The sequence below is a fragment of the Bipolaris zeicola genome, assembly GCF_000523435.1.
Source record: "Bipolaris zeicola 26-R-13 unplaced genomic scaffold scaffold_41, whole genome shotgun sequence".
NCBI classification, from domain to species: Eukaryota; Fungi; Ascomycota; class Dothideomycetes; order Pleosporales; family Pleosporaceae; genus Bipolaris; species Bipolaris zeicola.
This window is the reverse complement of record NW_006912090.1, coordinates 131441-150376: the sequence shown is the minus strand read 5'-3', so window position 1 is coordinate 150376 and position 18936 is coordinate 131441. Positions and strand designations below refer to the sequence as shown.

Here is an 18936-nt window from a genome sequence, read left to right as displayed (position 1 = left end):
ATTATTATTCTTTTCCCGCTTTGGGATTTTTTTTATTTCCCCTTCTTGCATCCAGATACCCCCTTTTTTACTCTTACAATTTCGACTGTCAGCAACAGTAATAGACTTTTTTTTCTCTTAGTATACAGCTTCATGTACACCACCATGGTCAGCATCACTCTGTGCTTGCAATCATACACTTCACCTGACTAAAATAATGGCATAAACACTGTCAAATGGCAAGTATGAGGTTGGAATAGTAGAGGAAAAAAAACGTTGTAGTTGATGCGTGCTACAGACAGAACAGCCATGGCTGATGTACAAGGACCTGATGTGTCTTTGCTTCCTGTTGACCCCTACCCTGGAAATATCAAAACTCCGATTCAAGATGCAAACTAGGGAATACGCTGTGTATGTATGTGTGAGAGAGGGAGAGAGTCTCTGAGTGGGCGTGACAAGACAATAAAGGGGAAATAGTTTGCCAATCAGAGGCTATATGTCATATGGAGAGATAGTGGGAAAAAAAGAAGAGCGAGAAATAGAAAGGTTCTATACACTGCGCTCTGGACTTTCCCCCTCGGCAACTACAGCAACACCCAAGCCACGATCTGGAGACTGGAGAACCAGCTGTTCGTGCCGCCTGGCGCGAATGAAGTCTGACACACTCTTGATCAAAATGAACCAGCCAACAATCATTAGGCCATAGGCTACCCAATCGCTGCCGGTAATGGCACTTGACGCAGGCGTCGAGTCACCACCAGTGCCAGCAGAGCCGCCCGTGCTGACCTTGTCCGGGTCAAAGTCGTGCGAGTTTGGATCGCTTGGAACGCCGCCGTTGAAGCCTTGGCCTGGGTTGTCGTTGCTGCCGTTGCTGGGGTTGAGTACTGCAGAGCGGAAACCGAAGCCAAACTGCACAAGTGTGATGCCAAGACCAGCACGGGAACCATTCTTTGCAGCGTGGGTGGTGTGGAGCAGGTAGGTAAGCAGGAAGCCGACGAGTTGGAAGGACATGGAAATCATGGCGTTCCAGAGGAAACTGAAGAGGGAACCTACGGGAAGGCCCTCGACAAAAACTTCGTCGCCAAAGGTGCCGGGGGCGAGGATGGTTGTTTCCCAGTAAGGCGGTGTTGCATCTGCGGCGGCTTGTTCGTATGTCTGGAGTGGTGTTAGTGGGGGATGGACAAATTGAGATGGTGATACACAAGACGTACCGGAGGCTTCTCCTCGGCATCCTCACCCCGAGTTGGCTTTGCGCTGAGATTTGCCCACACGCCGCCATTGCCACCGCCGTAGACGCGGCCACTGGCGGGAGCCTGTGTGTTGAATACTGGCAGTTCGGTGACTCGTCTTTGGATGCCGGGGGCTGGAGGCTCGTCCTCGCTTCGGGGGTTTCCCCGCATCAAGCGCTGTCGATCGTCGCCATTGTCATCGTCGTCGTCGTCTGAGTCGGAATCAAATGTGTCTGCGAGAGTGCGGTCTTCATCCGTGGGTGCCGGGTCCTGCGCTAAGAGGCGTCGTGTGGTTCCATTGGGGGATGATGCGCGCGAGTGAAAGGAGGGTGGTGGCGAGGCCGGGGGCCACTGCTGGGCCGATGTCGACGATGCGTGAGAGTCGTCTTCGTCCTGGGCGGCTACCTGAGGCCTGTGTTAGTTTGGGTGTCGTGAGAGCAACGAGTCGGGGGAGGTTTGCGCAGTGGCACGATGCGTTCCCCACGACCTGAGGCAGGGGAGCATACCCTCTCGTAGCGCTGGCTGGGCATGGTGTGCAGCAGGCAGACGCGGTGGCGCAGGGTCGGATGCAGCGATGAGGAGGCGTAGGGGGCAGTTCTGGTGTTGAGAGTCGGCAGGCGCAGGCAGAGGATGAAGAGGAGAAAAGGAGCAGGACAGCGAGCGTAGAGAGTGGACGGAGGGCGGCAAAGCAAAGCAGAGCAGAGCAAAGCAAAGCAGAGGCGTGTCAGGCGGCAAGCGCAGCAGTAGAGTGAGAGGCGGCGTTTCAAATGCACCGCGCCCTGCCTTGTCTCTTCTGGGCCATGGAAGTGCGGGTGCTGCGCCACGCCCCCCCTCTCTCTCTGTCCGCACAGACCCGCTGCTCCCGACCCCGGCTGCTTGTGCTAGAGAGAGAAAGCATCATTGATGACAGGATTTGCACTCTTGGCCATGGTCTTTGATCTTCTTTGACATTCACCCACCCCGACATACACACACATTGACTGGACTGCTACTGTACTGCATCTTTCAATCACTCTCTATCTCCCTCTCTCTCTCTTTCACACACACACACACACAACCATGACAACAACAGTAAGCAAACCTTCTTCCAACGCCGTCACGTGCCCACAGCTCATCGTTTCATTTCAAGATAGCAAAGCAATACACGCGCCTCCTCACTCTCTGGCCAAAGGATGCCCTGCGCCCAAACCTGCCCTTCACCCGCGCAATCGAGCACCACGGCCAGCCTTTTGGTGTGCAGCCCATCACTCCTCCCTCCGATGACGCCCCCAAGCCACAGTCGCCAGCAGCCTCAGCCACAGCTCCAGCCACTTCTTCACCCCCACCAAATCCCAAACTCGAGCAGGCCCAAGTAAACGCCCTCTACTCGTTGCTCGAGAACAGATATACCATAAAATATGCCCTGTCACCGGCCATGTTCAAGCCGACGTCCGCTCCCGAGCACTACACAAAGTTGATGGAAGAAATCGACCGCGCCCCCAACAAGACATGGTGGCAGTCCAAGGTCGACCAGTGGAAGAACAAGATTCGATGGTCATGAGACTAACGAGCAGCCACTGTACTACTATACTGTACAAAAATACAAGAGACGGAAGAGGTGCTGGCCTGGCTACGGTCACGGCCAAAGTTGGTCGCCATCTCTTCCCCTTTACCTTTACCTTTACCTTCACTCTCACCTTCCCTGGACCCGGACTTGGCTCATTCCTGCATTGATCTTCTTCTGTTATTGCTCAGCCTTTTCCAAGCAGCCGATCGCCTCTTTCAACTCCGTTTCTGGACACTCTATCCAACACAGACCGAGAATATGTCTACTAACCCCAAGTCACAGTATGGGCGCATTCTGCGGAAGGCTGCTTCTAAGTGAGCTGAATATTTGCATACAACATCCATACCACCAGCCCTTTTCTAGCATGTTCGACAGTGTCATAATCAGTGTTGTAACCACTCAAGAACAATATACGGTCCACTTAGCTAGGCTTCGCAAAAGTTCAAAATTCTTTGAAAAAGCCCTGGAGCGAATCTCGTCCCAGCCACTGTTCTCGTCTCGCATCGTCGATCTCCTCGATGAAGACTCATGGACAATGGCTTCAAGAACGCCGTCGTAGATGCTCTTGTCGAGGCGAGACCCATCGGTAACACTGGCAATCGTTGGGAACCAAGCGTCAGTACATCCACCATCATGTACACGGGTATCCCCGAGTACTCACCCGCTCGCCGCTTAGTGGCAAACATGTGGTGAAAACATGAAAACAAGAGTTGGGTCACTGTTCTGTCCCATATGCTATTTACATTCGGGAATAATTTGGTCGAAGCTTTCATCGACAACAAGTACTCATCGGATATGCGCTCTGTCAGGCTTGGTTCGAAGCTCTACCATCAGGCTCTAAAACTTAAGATATCGTGTGCGACAAGTTGGAAATTGTTTGCCAAAGACTCGCTTACCACCAGATACGCCTGATGAGTCTGCAACCATTGGGCACTTTGCATGGTTGGGGCGTCAATCCAGGAAAGCTTTAGGCGTTGGAGCAAGCAATCTATCTAAGACCGGCTCAGCGAAGCTGCATGAATAAGCATACACTATGCTTGACTAATGATATGGTATTCCATCATGATGAACTTCGCTGGCATCATTCCCCTCTCTTCTCTCTTGTCATCCCTTCTGTGGATCGATTATGGTAATAATATATTACGAACATCTACACTTGAGACTTATATTGTAGCCCAGCATTCCACTCACCCGTCCACATGATACTTCATTAGATCAGCTCATAATAATATTGATCTTTCTTTTCTATTTCTGACCTTTATTTGCATCTTTTTAACTATTAATGGAGACAACTATATCTCCAAATCATACTATAGCTTTTTTTGTATGAACTATCTTAAGGAATCCTCAGAGATATATGGAGGTAGATAATCGATAGCTTCGATAGAGTAGAAGCAAGCCTGAACTCTACTAGCCTAATCGACTTAAGAAGTATCCGGCGAATGCGCACTCGTCCATTCGCCGGAGACTTTTCAGATCGATCAGGCTAGTAGAGTCTGACCTATGGAAATTAATAGGTATAGCAGATGACAACAGTCTCCAACTCTGTCCATCGACACCGTCTCGCACCAATCTGAACGACATGTCTGCGACGCCATTCTCATCCTTATACTCCTAGCGAACACCCAGCTCTTTGCCATAGAACCAAAGCACCATGCCCATCTACTCTTTGCTCTCCTCCGACCACAGCCTCTCAGCTAAGTTCCTCTGCCGATCGGTTTGATATATAGCATTCATAGCCTGGAGGGGGTGGTCGATGTCTTCTTGAAGCCACCGGCGAGTTTCCGGCTCAAGTCCTGATTCTGATAGCCTCCTTAATATATACTATGTATCACTCAGATCAATTAGGCCAGTAGAGTCTGGGCCAGCTTCTAGTCTGTCGAACCTATCCATTATCCACCTCTCCATGTCGTCGTGGATCTTTTTAGGTGGAGGATTAAAGGAAGCCATCGTAGTATGTGGGGAATTGGTGGTCTTCATCGATATAAGATAGAAAGAGAAAGGGGATAAGAGCCAAGAATACAAGTTCGTCATGGTGTTGATGGGAGGTACTTCGAGATCAAGTTTGAATGATTGTGCTGCAGTGATGAGATGAGAGGGACGGATAGAAGATATGGCGAATTTATGGGCATCCATATATGCATAGCTGCGTATGATTCTGCATTATCGAAAAGGGTCGCGTAGCCGTGCTGGGATTCTCCAAGTTGTAACTGGTTGATATGTTTTGTTGGAGCGAATGGTCGCCATAAAGCAACTTCCAGATAGGTATCCAGTGTAACAGAAGCCCGGTAATAGATAAAGGTAAATATCATATAGCCAGAAAGGTATCCAGTGTTGTATATTATAGAAAACAACTATTGCGTTGAAATCTATGCCGACTGAGATCGGCTGTTGATACGATAGATTTGGCCGCTCGAGGGTAGGCTACGTCAATAGCAGGTAGAAAGAGAAGGGCGGCATAATTGCCAGAAGAGATGTGTAATAGAGAGGAGGTTGAAGGGATAAGATATGAAAGATCATATTAACCAGATGGACATGCGAGGAACATGATATTTATACGCATGCGTACGCTATGCGACGCTACGTGTTCTCAGTGCGATTATGGGTCGCTGAGTTGCTGCCTATGATGCCACCACAGCCGACGACTGATCAATGAGTATACGTCCATTAGCAAGCTGTATCATTGGTACAGCAATACGTAGATACTGTACCGAGGTTCCAAAGTGAAACTCTCCTGAAAAAATACACGAAGCCGAAGTGGAAGCCCCTGGGTTGGATCGATGCCGTGACTGCAAAGCCTTCATTTCCAATACGCTGATGGTTGTAGGCCAGGACACATTGCGTCACCTTTCACAGGACACCATATGCTGGTACATGGCAAGCCAACCACATTTTCTTTAGTGCATTTACTCAAAGCAACGTATTGGAAATAATCGTAATGCAGCATCAGTTAAAATCTCGTACGCTCTCAAGCGACTTGTGCAGGCCCTTTGTATTACCAAATACACCGTTACTACCTCCCAAGCTAAGGCTGGCCAATGCAACAGCCCCCGTTTGCCTTTTGCCCTATCTATGCATATCTGCGTTGACGGTCGGCCTCCATACTTCTGATCATCTGAAAACGCCATCCAGTTGGAATGATATGTACCACTTTCCATTATAATCGAGCACTAACTATTATTCCAGACTTCGCGCGTCATGTCGGAATAGATTCTGCGTATCTTAATCAAATTATGAATATTTTGTAGGAGGTATGTCAAGGCCTCCGGCTTAATCAGAAATATTTTACAGGCAAAATGCTCCGTTACTCGACCCAAAATTGCAATTGAGGATATAATGCGCAATCTCATATATGCAAGCCCTATCAATATACCGAGTCAATCAATGAGTGCAGCGTTGTCCATGGCCAACGGCTGCAACGTGTATAAGTAGACATGAGGATTTGGGTATGGCTGCGAGGAAGATATGCTGACGCTGTATTGGTGACGAGCCAAGGTAGCGAGTGGAACAGTCAACTCAAAAAGGCATCAGTTCCCTTGGCTATGATGATTTCCTGGTCATCCTCAACATGAGTGAAAATGACATCACTAGTAGTCGCTGTGGGATGAATGTAAGTCAATGTGGGCGCGGACACTGTGTCTTTAGAAGCGGCGAAAGATTTTGTGAACAGTCTAGTCAGACATAACACCACACTATCTTCCCGAGGTAAATCAATGTGGCATGATATTGTACAGATGAAATTGAAAGAGAGCGCATGGTTGATGTGGTGAGACAGGGGAGAACAGACAGAGATTTTGTAGAGTGTATCGCACCACTTGCTCAGAGCAGCGCGTTGAAGTGGTTAAGTTGTTGCGTGAACTGCCGTTCGTCAATACAGAAGATCTGCAAAGTGCAATTCAGCTCAGCAGAAAATACACAAGCCTGTCGCAGATGGTCCAACACTCAGCATCACCATCAAAGCCACAGCTGTTCCACAGCCATAGCATTTGAGCAACTGGATCTCTGCGATGACGAAATTCCCATGTTCACATCTAGGTCCGTGTACGAACATCAAGTCCTTGAGCGAATAAATGTATTCTTGGCTTGCCTCTAAAGAGATGATGAATATCAGGCTGGACAGAGACCATTAATTTCATCCTGATATGTACAGCGATACTCCGGTCCCTATTTGGTCTCGTGCTCGGGTGTGATGGCAAATGTAGGTCGAACAAATCTGTATCCGCGCAGTTAGTCAATGCTCGTGCAAGCATCACAGGTCCGTTCGATACATACCTGTCGCTGTTATAGACTTTTGTCTCTGTTCCCAATAGTTCCTTCTCCCTTGCCTTGTCGGCCAGATATCTTCGCACTTGGTCACGATCTTCCTCTGCTTGTAGTGCTGGGATAAGGTGTATCCGCGCCCACATCTTCTCGCGCGCGAGTTCGCTGTCAGATGTCAGCATTTAGTCCCGAGCGATGAAATCGCCAATCTATCTTTTTAGGGGAATGCCGCGTACTTGTGCTCCCTGATACCCTGGCCAACCCTCCAGAATCCGTATGTCATGAGTGCCGCGGTTCCGATAATGTATGCGGCGGGACGGAAGCCTCGAACAGGCAAGTTGCGCTTGTACTGGACGGGGCTGTAGCCGCCCTGTGGCGGCATGTCCTGCGGCATGATGGGCGGTTGTGTTCGTGGTTCAATTGGTGTTGGAAGGGTATCGTGAATGCGGAGACGTCAACTGAGGTTCCAGCTCGGGACACTGCCATGACCAGGGCGTGGCTTGGCGCGCTAAGATGTGAGCGAGCATAATTTTGTCGACGATGAGTGGGTGAGCGTCTTTTCGACAGATTTTCAACCATTCACTAAAAACTGCAAAAAGATGGATTCAGAGGAGCGGCCTGCAAAGATGCGCAAGTTGGACGTTGCAAGTGGTGATGAAATTATCAAAGATGCACCCGCAGTCACGACACCCACAGATCATGTCTTCACGAACACCGAGAATGAGGGAACAGTTGGCAGCGCTGAGTCTTCAATTGAGACAGTTACTGAGAAGGAAATTGGAGAGCCAAAGTTATCGAAGAACCAACTCAAGAAGCAACGGCGGCATGAACGCTGGGAAGCGGGGCGAGAAGATCGTAAATTGAAGCGAAAAGAGAAGGTCAAAGAAAAGAAAGAGCGGCGAAGAGAGGCTTTGGCACAGATGCCCGTAGACGAAAATGGCAACAAACCAAGGCTGCTACCGGCACGTCCTCCCAGGCATTCAGCAGGACCTGGAAAGCAAGTACCCATCACTGTCATCTTCGACTGCGACTTTGAGGAGCTCATGTTTGACAATGAACTTAAGAGCTTGGGGTTGCAGATTACGAGATGCTACAGCGACAACCGAAAGGCAGACTTCAGAGCGCATTTAGCATTAAGTAGCTTTGGAGGCAAGATGAAGGAGCGTTTCGATGGTATTCTCGCAAAGCAATATACCAGCTGGAAAGGCTTCCGATTCTTTGAAGAAGACTTTGTGGAAGTGGCGGAGAAGGCGAAAGAATGGATGAGTGGGCCGGAAGGAGGGGAGGTGGCCGGCGCATTGAAGACGTCTCAAGAAGCGGATAAGTCTGGTGAACAAGAAATCATGGAAGATGCAGAGGAAGGAGAGATTGTCTATCTTTCATCTGAGTCGGACGAGATCTTAACACATCTCAAGCCAAATAGTACCTACATTATTGGGGGTCTAGTGGACAAGAACCGGCACAAAGGCGTCTGCCACAAGCGAGCTGTCAGTCGTGGTATCAAGACGGCAAAGTTACCTATTGGCCAATATTTGGAAATGAAGAGTCGACAAGTCCTGGTCACGAATCACGTCTTGGAGATTATGCTCAAATGGATGGAGTTTGGGGATTGGGGCAAGGCTTTCATGGCTGTCATGCCAGAGCGAAAAGGCGCCAGGTTGAAGAGTGACATGGAGAACGGAGAGGAAGCAGGGGCTGCTGAAGACGACGGGAAAGATGCTGGAGATTGTGAGCTTGCGGATGCGGATGCGGATGCGGATGCGGCGGAAGAGGCAGAAGCAGTGAACGAGCAACTTATGACAGAACCCGCCAAAGCTACATAAGGATGCTCTATTGGATAAAGTCACCTACCATGGTGTTGCGAATAGACAGGATTGATTAGCACACATCTGGGGGCCAACAGAGGTAGTAGTCAAGGCAAAGTGGTGTATTAATTGCACTGCATGCTGGCAGGAGCGGGGGCAACATGGCCGGGTCCCCAATGCCGAATTCTCTATCAAGTGAGGGAGTGACAGTGTTTCTCTGAAGCATGGCTTTCCGCGATTCCGGGCTTAGCCATTTGTATCCAATGGCCGCATGCAATGCAAAGGTTGTGCCGATTCCCCATGGACGGCTCAAGGTCAGCCTTAGCGGGTAGCGGGAACCAAGCTTTCCACCGCCGTACTAGCGCGCTCTCACGCCTACACATCAAGGAAGCAGAGAGGCGCGCAACCATTGAGCATGCATCCCCGTATCGTAGCTCGCTGTCACTGGCTTCCAGCGTAGCCCCCAAACATGTATCAGCCCATTCCAAGACGATGCTTATGTAACACGCACTCCCCTTGCATACCGTGTGAGGCTCCAGACAGCCGTCAGCCCACTAGTTTTCCGCAACGTCACAGCTGCTCTGACCTACGCCCACCCCAGCACACCACTTCCAACACTTGACCCACATTAATCCAGGCACACTGCTACAATTGCTGCTACCCGCCAGTCATGTCGCATGCACAAGAAACCCCGTCGTCTCCACCCTTGCGCTGCTCATCCTCCCAAACATCACCGCCACCAAATCGCGCCACGCCAAATCGCTCCTCGTCCTACTTCACATACCCAGTCTCATATGCCGTCTCAGGCATCCTGCGGCGATTGAACACCGAATCCAGTCCCAATCCAGGACCTCACTCAAAATCCGACAGCAACAGCAACCGAAACAGCATAGGCAGGCTACCAGCACAGCTGCAGTCCACTGCTTCTGCCCTCTCCCACTCCCTCGCGAGCCTCGTCTCCTCCGATTCCGCAGACATGAACGCCGTCTTCCAACCCACACACCGCATAGCGAGCCCTTTCCAACCGCCGCCGTTGACACCGCTCAGTTTAAAGGGGTGGAGAAGTGGAATGCGAGAAAATGGCAAGCTCCTAAGCAAAGCGCTGGCAGAAGAAATTAGGCTGCTCCTGCCGCCAAGGCTACAACTCGTAGATGAATGGAGCCTGACGTACAGCCTGGAGCAGAATGGTGTGAGCTTGGCGACTCTTTACAAAGAGGCTGACGAATACCGGGGGAGGAGAGGCGGCTTCGTGCTTGTAGTCAGAGATGGTAGTGGAGGCGTAAGTCGCCCAGCCTTCCTCGAGTAAAAAAAACAGTACTGATATGTTGCCACAGACCTTCGGTGCCTATCTCTCAGACGCACCCCACCCTTCTTCGTCGTTTTATGGCAACGGCGAATGCTTTCTCTGGCGCGCTCACGTTCTTGCTGGTCTCCCAGATCTGCAATTAAATCTCCCACCACCTCCCTCAGAAGATACAACCAATGCTGTTCGCATGACAACCATATCATCACCAAAGACAAAAGCCGATAAGTTAGCCCTATCAGAGAATGGTCAGGCGACCAGAAGTGGTGCAAGTACGCCAGAGAGGATCAGATTCAAGGCATTCCCCTATAGTGGAGTGAATGACTACATGATTTTCTGCGAACATAGCTATCTTAGTGTTGGTGGAGGGTAAGCTGACATTTGCTATCCTTTGGGAACGACAATACTGACAGTATCTCAGTGATGGCCACTACGGCCTGTGGCTAGATGACAATCTCGAGAACGGTGTGTCAGACACATGTCCAACATTTGGAAACGAACCACTCAGCGACGAGGGCAAGAAATTTGAGGTCCTGGGTGTCGAACTTTGGTACATTGGTGTCTGAACCTCGCTTCGACTTGTCTTTACTCAGCATGATGCCTGGTGTGATCCTCATACTGGCAGCATCTTGACCCGGCGCATGAAAACCGAAAGAGTCTTCCATGGCTATGCAAGAATTGCGGAAGTTCGACCTTGTTTCACTGATCACGTGAGGCAGGAACTATGAGATACCCGATGAAATGTTTCATTTACCATTCATCAACTTTGGCTGGATCAGCACGTGCGTATCGTTGTTGATGCTCTTGATTCTCATCCGTTGTGTAGCACTCTCTCAACGCATGCGACCATTGCGAGATCCTCCTCATTGCAACCTGCTTTTGTTACGACGGCGTGTTGGCTTCATAACCTCGATTGTTATCACCACTGGCATTATGCGTTCATCATGATCGCAATACCTTCCGCTATCACCCACCGAGACAGTCCTCGCAAGAGCTGCCGTGCAACAGAGAAGATAGGAGGTTCAATCAGCAAAGCTTTTGTTCATGGAGTCGATGACTACAACTTGAAGCTACTTGGGGCTTGGAAAGTGACACACATACTTCAGGATGCTGATTCTGGAAATTCTGCAGTTACTGAACGGTTGTCTTCTTTTGCAGAGTTTGAAAACAACTGTTTCGATTCAGCCTAGATTACTTGTGCCCTCCAAGAATGCAGCATAGGTTTTATGAGCGATTGCAACATGGGCACATGGCTTGCGGATGGCGATGCCGAAGATTTACAAGAAGCTATGAAAGATGTTTCAACCTAGTAAATTGGAAAAAAGGAACCCGATTCACCGTGATCACTCGTCGTACCAGCCTAGTGTCTTGGCACAACCTGAAAGTAGTAATGTGCTCCTGTGGTCTTCATACAATGCTCTCACCGGGAATCTCGGTTCACCAGTACAAAACGATCTACTAGAGGTCTCACTTTCACACCGTCGGTTTGGCTATAGCTTTTCCCACATCACATACCTTGTTTCTTTCCACTCCCCGCTGTCATCATTTACGGCATTTCCACCTACAAAGATGGCGCCTACCAGGTCCCAAGGCGCTTCCAGAAAGCTGGAATTAATCAGGTATTATCATTGATTCTTCTACCGCAGATCAATCGGATGCTGATATCTGCAAGTGTCGGCAACAGGATTGTTCACTTCAAGGTTTCCAATATAAAACGATGCTTCAGTGTCCACGAAGGTACTCAAACTCCATCACGCCAGAATATTAGCCTCAAGCTGATCAGCTCCTACAATTTAGATCGCATATGCAAGACCTCAAGATGCTTCAGAGACCGTCTCCAAAAATATTGCAAACCCACGTCCCCAACTGACCAATGTTGCATCTGCACCGATACCCTCGATCCCGTCATCAAAGACATCTCCTTCTGCACCGAATGCGGCGAAAATTTCCATGAATCATGTATGGAGACCTGGAAGAACTATAGAAGAACCGCTAGGAGAAAGAATTCACCAGCAAACTGTCCAATGTGCCGCGTCAGCTGGAAGACAGACTCACCCCTCTCCAATCTGGACGTAGAGACTAAAATCGATGCCGAGGCTGTGCAGATTTACATGGACTGGGTATACGCATCTACATTTGAAATTCCGGCAGTGATCTTAAAGAGAACTGATCCTTTCAATCTCATCTTGCTCAAACTGTGGGCCGTTGCCAACGCCTTCAAAGACGCTCTATTCAAATTGGAGGTTACACATGCAGTTTTCGACAAGTCGAACGCACTATTTGGCATGGAAAGCGTAGACTGGGCTTTCATGGAGCAAAATTGCTGCGATGAGATTCGGAAGCTTGTGATCGATGTTGTCCTGGCACATCATGACGAGAGCTGCTTTTCAGACTACATGGGAGGCCTGCCTAACTATTTTTCTTCTAGTTTTGATGGACAGACTGAACAAATCGGTAGATATAATGTCCTTCGATGAAGTTTCCGACGAATGGATGACAAGGACCAAAGAAGAAATTCACTCGAACGAAGTGTAGGAAGAATTTTCAACGGAGGTGCATACGCGCTGATTACATCTTCTTCGACAACCAACACATGTAACATGAAGAGATTCACGTGTATCTTCTCCTCTTAACTGAAGACTATGCAATGGAAAGATTTTGTAGTAGCATCACTTTACATGGTCTCGCAATCTTTGGTTCTCCATAGATGTGGTACTCGGAAGCAAGATTGCGTATCGTCCTTGAGTTTCAAGTAAATGGAATGAATGAGGGAGGGCTTGCCGTACATACTTGGCACAATCATTCCTGGGTTCAACAAAGTGCTATATGAATCATTACATCATGCTTGTTTATCATGTGCACTCGTATCGTAGCCTGAGACTCATTCTAGCATCGTGCCTTGACTCAGTTCACTATACATGTCGTAAATTCCTCTCACAACTAAGCAATCATCTCTTACATTTACTTTTGTATTCTCTCCCCAGTCCATTTGCTTTTAGTTTACCGCTGGCTGCACTAATTGCTTAGTTTCAGCTTCTTCGGGAAGGTGAGAGTGAGATAAAGTTCGACTGCGTTCAATGCTTTCTCAACCTCTCCAGGCTACATTAGATTAGCTGCAATCGGTTTCAACCTTTTCAGTTTGGATTTTACTTTACTGTATTGAGAGAAGGGGTCGGTACAATCACCAGTAGGCAGCCGGCTCTCTCACCTGCGAGGGTGAAAGCTCTTGATCTTGTTGCGACCGAGGTATATAAATATTGTCTGCCTCGCTCGTTCCTTCCTTCCACCTTTCGTCCAATTGACATCTTCAAACATTTGTCTATACCTTATCAACCCACAGACTTTGACATCGAGCTGTTGCACCGTCGTTGTGGAACAGAGATATCTGCTTAGTGCCAAGCAAGGGAATCATGAAGTAAGTTCAATCTACAATCCAGTTATCCGACTTCGAGTTATAGCAAACGCAATGCCATTTTATTGCAATTTGAGAAAATACCAAAAAAAAACTAATCCCAAGTTAGGCATGGTCAGGGTATTGTGCGATTGAGTTTCCCAAGGTCAACAAAGACATTCGCTATACACACAGACCTTCTTTGCGCTCACTCAAAATTCTTTCGACGAAAGTTCCAGCCAAGAAGACAAGATATTGAGGGCAACTGCCCCATTTGCCATGGAGGCCTAGATCTCGATATTCAAGATATTACATTCTGCAATAGTTGTGGGGGAAATTTTCATCTCGGGTGCATCAATCAATGGAGACGTCAGCCAACCGAAGAAGGACCTGAACCATGTCCATTGTGCCGACAAAAATGGAGTGAGCACAAACTCCATCAATGGGCGTCATTGCGCGAATTGAGTGCGGCTTCTTTTGAGATATATTACGATTGGCTTTACACTCGTCTTATCACACGTAGATAAGATCTGGAAGAAGGAAAACAACAACAAGGATATGGCGATGATGAAGATCTTGGTTTTTCCAAAAGGGAATTGGCTGTCTTGGACATCTTCCAAGCTTATGATATTGGAATCCAAGTTGAGGATGAGCGCTTTTGCACGGAAGTGGTGGATACAATTGTCAAACTGGCGATCGGTGGGTCGGCCGTCAGAGGAAGATATCTCGCAACCTTACATGATGAATGCGCAACATCTCGCCTCGAATAACTAATGTTAGAGTTATTTGTTGATATATATGGGAAAAGGGGAAATTGGGATGGAATTGCCTCATGGGATGCCAGATCAATTGTAAAATTCTTCCCGGATATGACATTGGCCGTTCTCGAAATCTATCAAGACGGGGAAAGCAAACGGAACGCAGAAGAGATTAAGGAAATGATACAACTAGCAAGGGGAGATAGTATGGATGTCAACGGAGCATAATACCAACCTTGTCACACATGTAGGGCTATTGAACAATAACTTGTTTACGATATGCTAACACCAAGAAAATAGAAAAGGCAAGGACTATGGACATCCACTCGTCATTGGTATGTCTCAAGGTCTCCGAGGCACTGAATAAGAGACTGATTTTTATTGCGAACACACAATTTCTCTCCCCCCCGTTTTTCTCTGCCTGTTCGGTGCAATCAAGAACGGCTGAGCGGATTGGGAATATCTTCTGCGTTTCCCCCTTTGCAATTTCATCCTCCTCTCAACATTTCCTATTTCATGCTTTCCACATGATTCTTCAACACAAAATCTGCTACTCAGTTTGAGGGCAAATCATGCGTCAAGTTCGTCAATCAATTCTTGGGACTCAATATCTTATAGTAAGCTTTACTCTATGAATACATCTTTTCATGAAAGAAAACATCTGCGTCGTGATCCAACCGTTATTTCGACACCATAGTAGGTTATTCCTCTATTTAGCGAAAACACATCATTGGTGTGAACAGCGTTTGGGCAGAGGCGTTACTAAGCACCATATCATATATACCTTCGTATCGATGATACTAAATTTCACATTTCAGAGATGCATTTGCCAAGACGAGGTTTGCCTTGTTAGTTCTCGGAACGGACTACGGCTAGCATGACGAGCGGAGATTCCATCCCTTCTCGGAGTATCTGATTCGCTTGGCATATCAGGTTTACAAAGCGAGACAAGACGGTCTATGCAATCAAGGGCGGAGTAGAATTGATGACAGGTATCTCTACATCTATATGCTTCTAATGAATTTCAGATGACATCACATGTACATTTTCAACTCCCATACCACGAGCTCGTTACCATTATCTCATTCTCATCACGCCGCAGTAGCCACAGTAGCCGGCGCCGCGACCCTTGTAGCCTGCTCACCCGCCCGAACAATACCTAAACCCCTAACATCCTTAGACGCCCGCTCCGCACTCGATTTCCAGACCTCTACTTCTTGGCCTCCGCGCAGAATACCTACTCTCATCGTTGAGAGCAGGTTGTGTGCTGCATTTGAGTGTTCATACACACCCCCGTTAAATACAGCAGTTGCGTCTTTCCCAATCGCAGATTTGATCAGTGTTTTACCGCCGGGGTGGTCGGCGATAAAAGGCGAGATGTCGTGGATGACACCAGCAATAGCTACCAGCGCGGCGCCATTTGTAGAAGCTTGGGTTTGAAAGTCGTCCCAGGAGAGGACGGGCAGTTGGGAAAGCGGGGTGCCCCAGTCGAGTGCTGCGCGTTTCTTGTCTACAGCTTTTTGCTGTTGTTGGAGACGGCCTTTTTCGATTTCGTTGGCGCGGAACGTCTTGAGGTCTTGGGTTAGTGGGAAGAAGGGGATTTTGGACATGCCCCAGATCAGCCATTTAGTGGGGTCGTATTGGTACCAGAGGATAGCGTTACCTGGAATCTGTTAAATATAGGCTCTACCTTTTTTTGGTGGTCAGACTTACGGTAGTCGCTAGGGAATTCGTGATGAAAGTTGTGGTAGCCTTCTCCCATGGTAACGAGAGCGGTAAACACATGATCTCTAGGGCTCCTGCGGTCATCAAACGGTTGCTCTCCAAGATAGTGTGCCAACGAATTGACACAGAATGTCGCTTGCTGAACGAGACACGCTCGAATGATGCCTGCGTACACAAGACCTCCCCACCAATCTCCCCATCCCAGGCCAGCGACTAATGCAGGAAAGATCCAGGCGGTAAAAATAAGAATCTTGCCATAGTGCTTGTGTTGGAAAACGACAATGGCGTCGTTGTCCAGATCAGAAATATCCGTACGTCCCTTCACTTTGGGGTCCGTGTTTAAGACCATCCATCCAATGTGGGAGAAGAGTAGACCCCGCATGACCGAATATGGGTCTTTCATGGTATCAGTCCAACGATGGTGAGCGCGGTGATTAGCGCTCCACCAGCGTATGCTTCCTTGGATGGCACCGGCCCCTACGAATGCGAGAAAAATGCGTAGAGGAAGACGTGCAGAGTAACAACGGTGACTCCATAATCTATGGTAACCGCCTGTGATACCAAAGGCGGTTGTGGCATAGTAAAGGATGCTCCATAGCAGTGTAGGACGGGTGAGGGGTGTAGAAAGGGAAAGATAGAGGCCATAGATTGGGATGAGGACGACCAGTGTCGTATTGAGCCAATTGATCTTCTTGTACCAGTTTTGCAGGGTCACAGGCTGGGTTGATATATGTGGCTGTGTTGGTAGTGTTGGAGGCACAGCCACTTGTGGGTCTGGTGTGGCCATCGTGGTGGTCGGTCTCAATGAGGCGAAGAGCGTGCAAGAACAAGACAGCGTAATCGTGCATGCACTCTAGGTACATACATATATGTACCTTTTACCGCGTCATCCGGAACCCTCCGAGCACACCATACCATGTTGGCAAAAACGCAGGCAGAAACATGGATACATGGATACATGTACGTGTCCAACTCAAGCGTCGGGGCAATTAGTTCGAGGTAACAGTGTGAAAACCGCGCGGCAGCCGCAACGGATTTCTCAGGCGATAAATCGCTCTCTCGTGTTGATTGTGATTGGTTGGAAGAAAGAAAAGGATTGGTTGATGAAGTTTACATTGCCATGAGCGGTTAGGAGCCTGCAGGAACAAGGCCCTTTGTCGGCTTATTGATGACTAAATTGATCTTTAAGAATGAGGATTGTGGGCGGTATGCGATGAGGCTTAGCGGGGACCTCAAGTCACACATCACATGTCAAGACTATGACTCCCTTGTATAGCCACAAAGAAACATGTTTATCCTCGTGAGGTGATTTGAGATTGTATCAGAATCCACTGATGGTCTCAGTTGCGAGATTGGATTGCCGTTTTCGTCGAGGTAATGAGCATTTCGGAACGACAAGAGTTCCGAACTTTAAGAGGTAGAGCATGGTGCCAAGCGTCATACATATCTAATACGGCACATCTTACTCAGAAACGTGAACCAGTTGAACAGCAGAACAAAGGGTATCTTTTCTCTCTACTTCTTCGAAGGAACCTCCTCCCACTGCACACCGACCCATTCTTCTACGTATCCCAATTCGCCTTCTGGGACGTCGTTGGGTTTGCAGTCCTTACTGCAGACGGCCATGATAATAGTGCCCCATTCCATACCATCGAGGGTCATTTCTTCAGCCTCCAGCTCAGTAATGGCATGTGGTGTCAGTTGAACCTCAAACACTCTGTCTGCACCGCACATCTGGCAGCGAGGGAAACCCGATCCGCCTTTTGAGCCTGTTATTGTGACTTTGGCATTGGAGGAAGATCCATTCTCTGAGTGAGCTGCCAGAGCTTTCCCAACAGTGTCGCTATCGCTGTACAGCAATGGCTTGCCCTTGAACTCATAACGTAAGACCTGCTCTGCATTCTCGCCTACGCGGTCTGCGAACTTCTGGAATGTCCTGTCCATGGATGATTCAAAGACTTCCTTATCTTCTTTACCTCCTCCAGTGCTGCCGCTACCCTCGCCGTCTACCTCCATGCGCACATTCGCCGGGATTGTTGGCGCTGATGGAATGTCTAATGTCTCGTACTCGGCATCCAGGTGGTAATGTGGGAACGGTGCGGGGAAGGCAGAGTCTGCTGGCCAGGGCTCGTGTGGCCGTGGAGGTTGCTGTTCAGAAGAAGGTGGGGATGAGATGCGCGCCTTAGATGCAAAGGTCTCTGGGAGGGTTGTAGACGCCTCATCCTTGTTCTTCTCGGATGCGATGGCTTGTACAGCCGGTGCCGGCGCTGGTGCGCCAAAGGGATTTGCGCTTCCTGACTGCGAAGAGAAGGGGTTCGCTACTCCAGCACCTGGCTTGGAAGAGAAGGGGTTGGAGAAGGGATTTGCAGAGGCTGAAGCGCCTGCCCCATTTTGTACGCCAAAGAGCGACTCGCCTATCCTAGGCTGTGGCTTCTCTTCCGGCTTTTCCTCTTTTTTCTCGATTTTGGCAGGGGGTATCTTGTTGCCGGCGCCCTTTGTGATGCGCACGCCCCGGATGCCCCTCACACTGCCCTCCTTTCTTCTGCATGTCTTGCGCCGGCACGTCCAGATGTATAATCGCCGTTCGTGGCCAGGGAAGGTATCGGGCATGTCGCCATTGAGCTCAAGCAAAAGACTGAGGAGACCATTGCAGACTTTACACTTGGCCAGGGAGCCTGAAGGGGCAGTCTTGTCATCGATCCAACTCTATTGCACGGCTTAGTGACAGACTTTTGTATGCTGCATCGGTGCCATGCGTACCGGAGTGCCTCCAAGATGGGAGATGGTGTCGCTCGTAGCCTCCTTGGCGGCATACCCGAGGAGAACATTGGTCTCAGTGTAGTCGTCGCCGCCATCGGACGAGTCACTGTCATATGGCGCTGCCATTGTGTGTACGTGTGCGTGGTGTGTATGTATACGCAGCGCGTGTGGGAGAATGAT

General features: G+C 49.0%; 12 protein-coding genes across 12 annotated transcripts; 7 read left to right on the top strand and 5 right to left on the bottom strand.

Annotated features, from left to right (window-relative positions):
* Nucleotides 1-528: 528 nt before the first annotated feature.
* Nucleotides 529-1738, bottom strand: COCCADRAFT_35249 (uncharacterized protein; the record flags this gene model as incomplete). The annotated part of the gene is made up of 3 exons (XM_007712278.1): nucleotides 529-1134; nucleotides 1191-1613; nucleotides 1715-1738. 3 exons carry the CDS (start codon nucleotides 1736-1738, stop codon nucleotides 529-531), a joined length of 1053 nt encoding a protein of 350 aa, XP_007710468.1.
* A 529-nt stretch (nucleotides 1739-2267) lies between these two features.
* On the top strand, nucleotides 2268-2748 carry COCCADRAFT_3541 (uncharacterized protein; the record flags this gene model as incomplete). Its single annotated transcript, XM_007712237.1, has 2 exons — nucleotides 2268-2279; nucleotides 2338-2748. 2 exons carry the CDS (start codon nucleotides 2268-2270, stop codon nucleotides 2746-2748), a joined length of 423 nt encoding a protein of 140 aa, XP_007710427.1.
* A 528-nt stretch (nucleotides 2749-3276) lies between these two features.
* On the top strand, nucleotides 3277-3447 carry COCCADRAFT_91279 (uncharacterized protein; the record flags this gene model as incomplete). Its single annotated transcript, XM_007712293.1, has 1 exon — nucleotides 3277-3447. A coding segment is annotated over one exon (171 nt), but the record flags the coding sequence as incomplete, so codon positions are not given.
* A 2924-nt stretch (nucleotides 3448-6371) lies between these two features.
* COCCADRAFT_91328 (uncharacterized protein) lies at nucleotides 6372-6524 on the top strand (the record flags this gene model as incomplete). The annotated part of the gene is made up of 1 exon (XM_007712292.1): nucleotides 6372-6524. A coding segment is annotated over one exon (153 nt), but the record flags the coding sequence as incomplete, so codon positions are not given.
* A 131-nt stretch (nucleotides 6525-6655) lies between these two features.
* COCCADRAFT_91357 (uncharacterized protein) lies at nucleotides 6656-6847 on the bottom strand (the record flags this gene model as incomplete). Its single annotated transcript, XM_007712291.1, has 1 exon — nucleotides 6656-6847. A coding segment is annotated over one exon (192 nt), but the record flags the coding sequence as incomplete, so codon positions are not given.
* A 71-nt stretch (nucleotides 6848-6918) lies between these two features.
* On the bottom strand, nucleotides 6919-7408 carry COCCADRAFT_35247 (uncharacterized protein; the record flags this gene model as incomplete). Its single annotated transcript, XM_007712275.1, has 3 exons — nucleotides 6919-6967; nucleotides 7027-7179; nucleotides 7251-7408. The coding sequence occupies 3 exons, from the start codon at nucleotides 7406-7408 to the stop codon at nucleotides 6919-6921; spliced, it is 360 nt and encodes a 119-aa protein (XP_007710465.1).
* Nucleotides 7409-7613: 205 nt separating this feature from the next.
* Nucleotides 7614-8837, top strand: COCCADRAFT_91345 (uncharacterized protein; the record flags this gene model as incomplete). Its single annotated transcript, XM_007712290.1, has 1 exon — nucleotides 7614-8837. The coding sequence occupies one exon, from the start codon at nucleotides 7614-7616 to the stop codon at nucleotides 8835-8837; it is 1224 nt and encodes a 407-aa protein (XP_007710480.1).
* A 652-nt stretch (nucleotides 8838-9489) lies between these two features.
* COCCADRAFT_91378 (uncharacterized protein) lies at nucleotides 9490-10688 on the top strand (the record flags this gene model as incomplete). Its single annotated transcript, XM_007712289.1, has 3 exons — nucleotides 9490-10098; nucleotides 10154-10491; nucleotides 10544-10688. The coding sequence occupies 3 exons, from the start codon at nucleotides 9490-9492 to the stop codon at nucleotides 10686-10688; spliced, it is 1092 nt and encodes a 363-aa protein (XP_007710479.1).
* Nucleotides 10689-11691: 1003 nt separating this feature from the next.
* COCCADRAFT_49043 (uncharacterized protein) lies at nucleotides 11692-12470 on the top strand (the record flags this gene model as incomplete). Its single annotated transcript, XM_007712288.1, has 3 exons — nucleotides 11692-11741; nucleotides 11795-11859; nucleotides 11920-12470. Coding segments are annotated over 3 exons (666 nt in total), but the record flags the coding sequence as incomplete, so codon positions are not given.
* A 1168-nt stretch (nucleotides 12471-13638) lies between these two features.
* On the top strand, nucleotides 13639-14283 carry COCCADRAFT_91372 (uncharacterized protein; the record flags this gene model as incomplete). The annotated part of the gene is made up of 2 exons (XM_007712287.1): nucleotides 13639-14032; nucleotides 14069-14283. Coding segments are annotated over 2 exons (609 nt in total), but the record flags the coding sequence as incomplete, so codon positions are not given.
* Nucleotides 14284-15362: 1079 nt separating this feature from the next.
* Nucleotides 15363-16783, bottom strand: COCCADRAFT_24793 (uncharacterized protein; the record flags this gene model as incomplete). The annotated part of the gene is made up of 2 exons (XM_007712244.1): nucleotides 15363-15934; nucleotides 15985-16783. 2 exons carry the CDS (start codon nucleotides 16781-16783, stop codon nucleotides 15363-15365), a joined length of 1371 nt encoding a protein of 456 aa, XP_007710434.1.
* Nucleotides 16784-17511: 728 nt separating this feature from the next.
* On the bottom strand, nucleotides 17512-18882 carry COCCADRAFT_35242 (uncharacterized protein; the record flags this gene model as incomplete). Its single annotated transcript, XM_007712274.1, has 2 exons — nucleotides 17512-18702; nucleotides 18757-18882. 2 exons carry the CDS (start codon nucleotides 18880-18882, stop codon nucleotides 17512-17514), a joined length of 1317 nt encoding a protein of 438 aa, XP_007710464.1.
* Nucleotides 18883-18936: the final 54 nt, after the last annotated feature.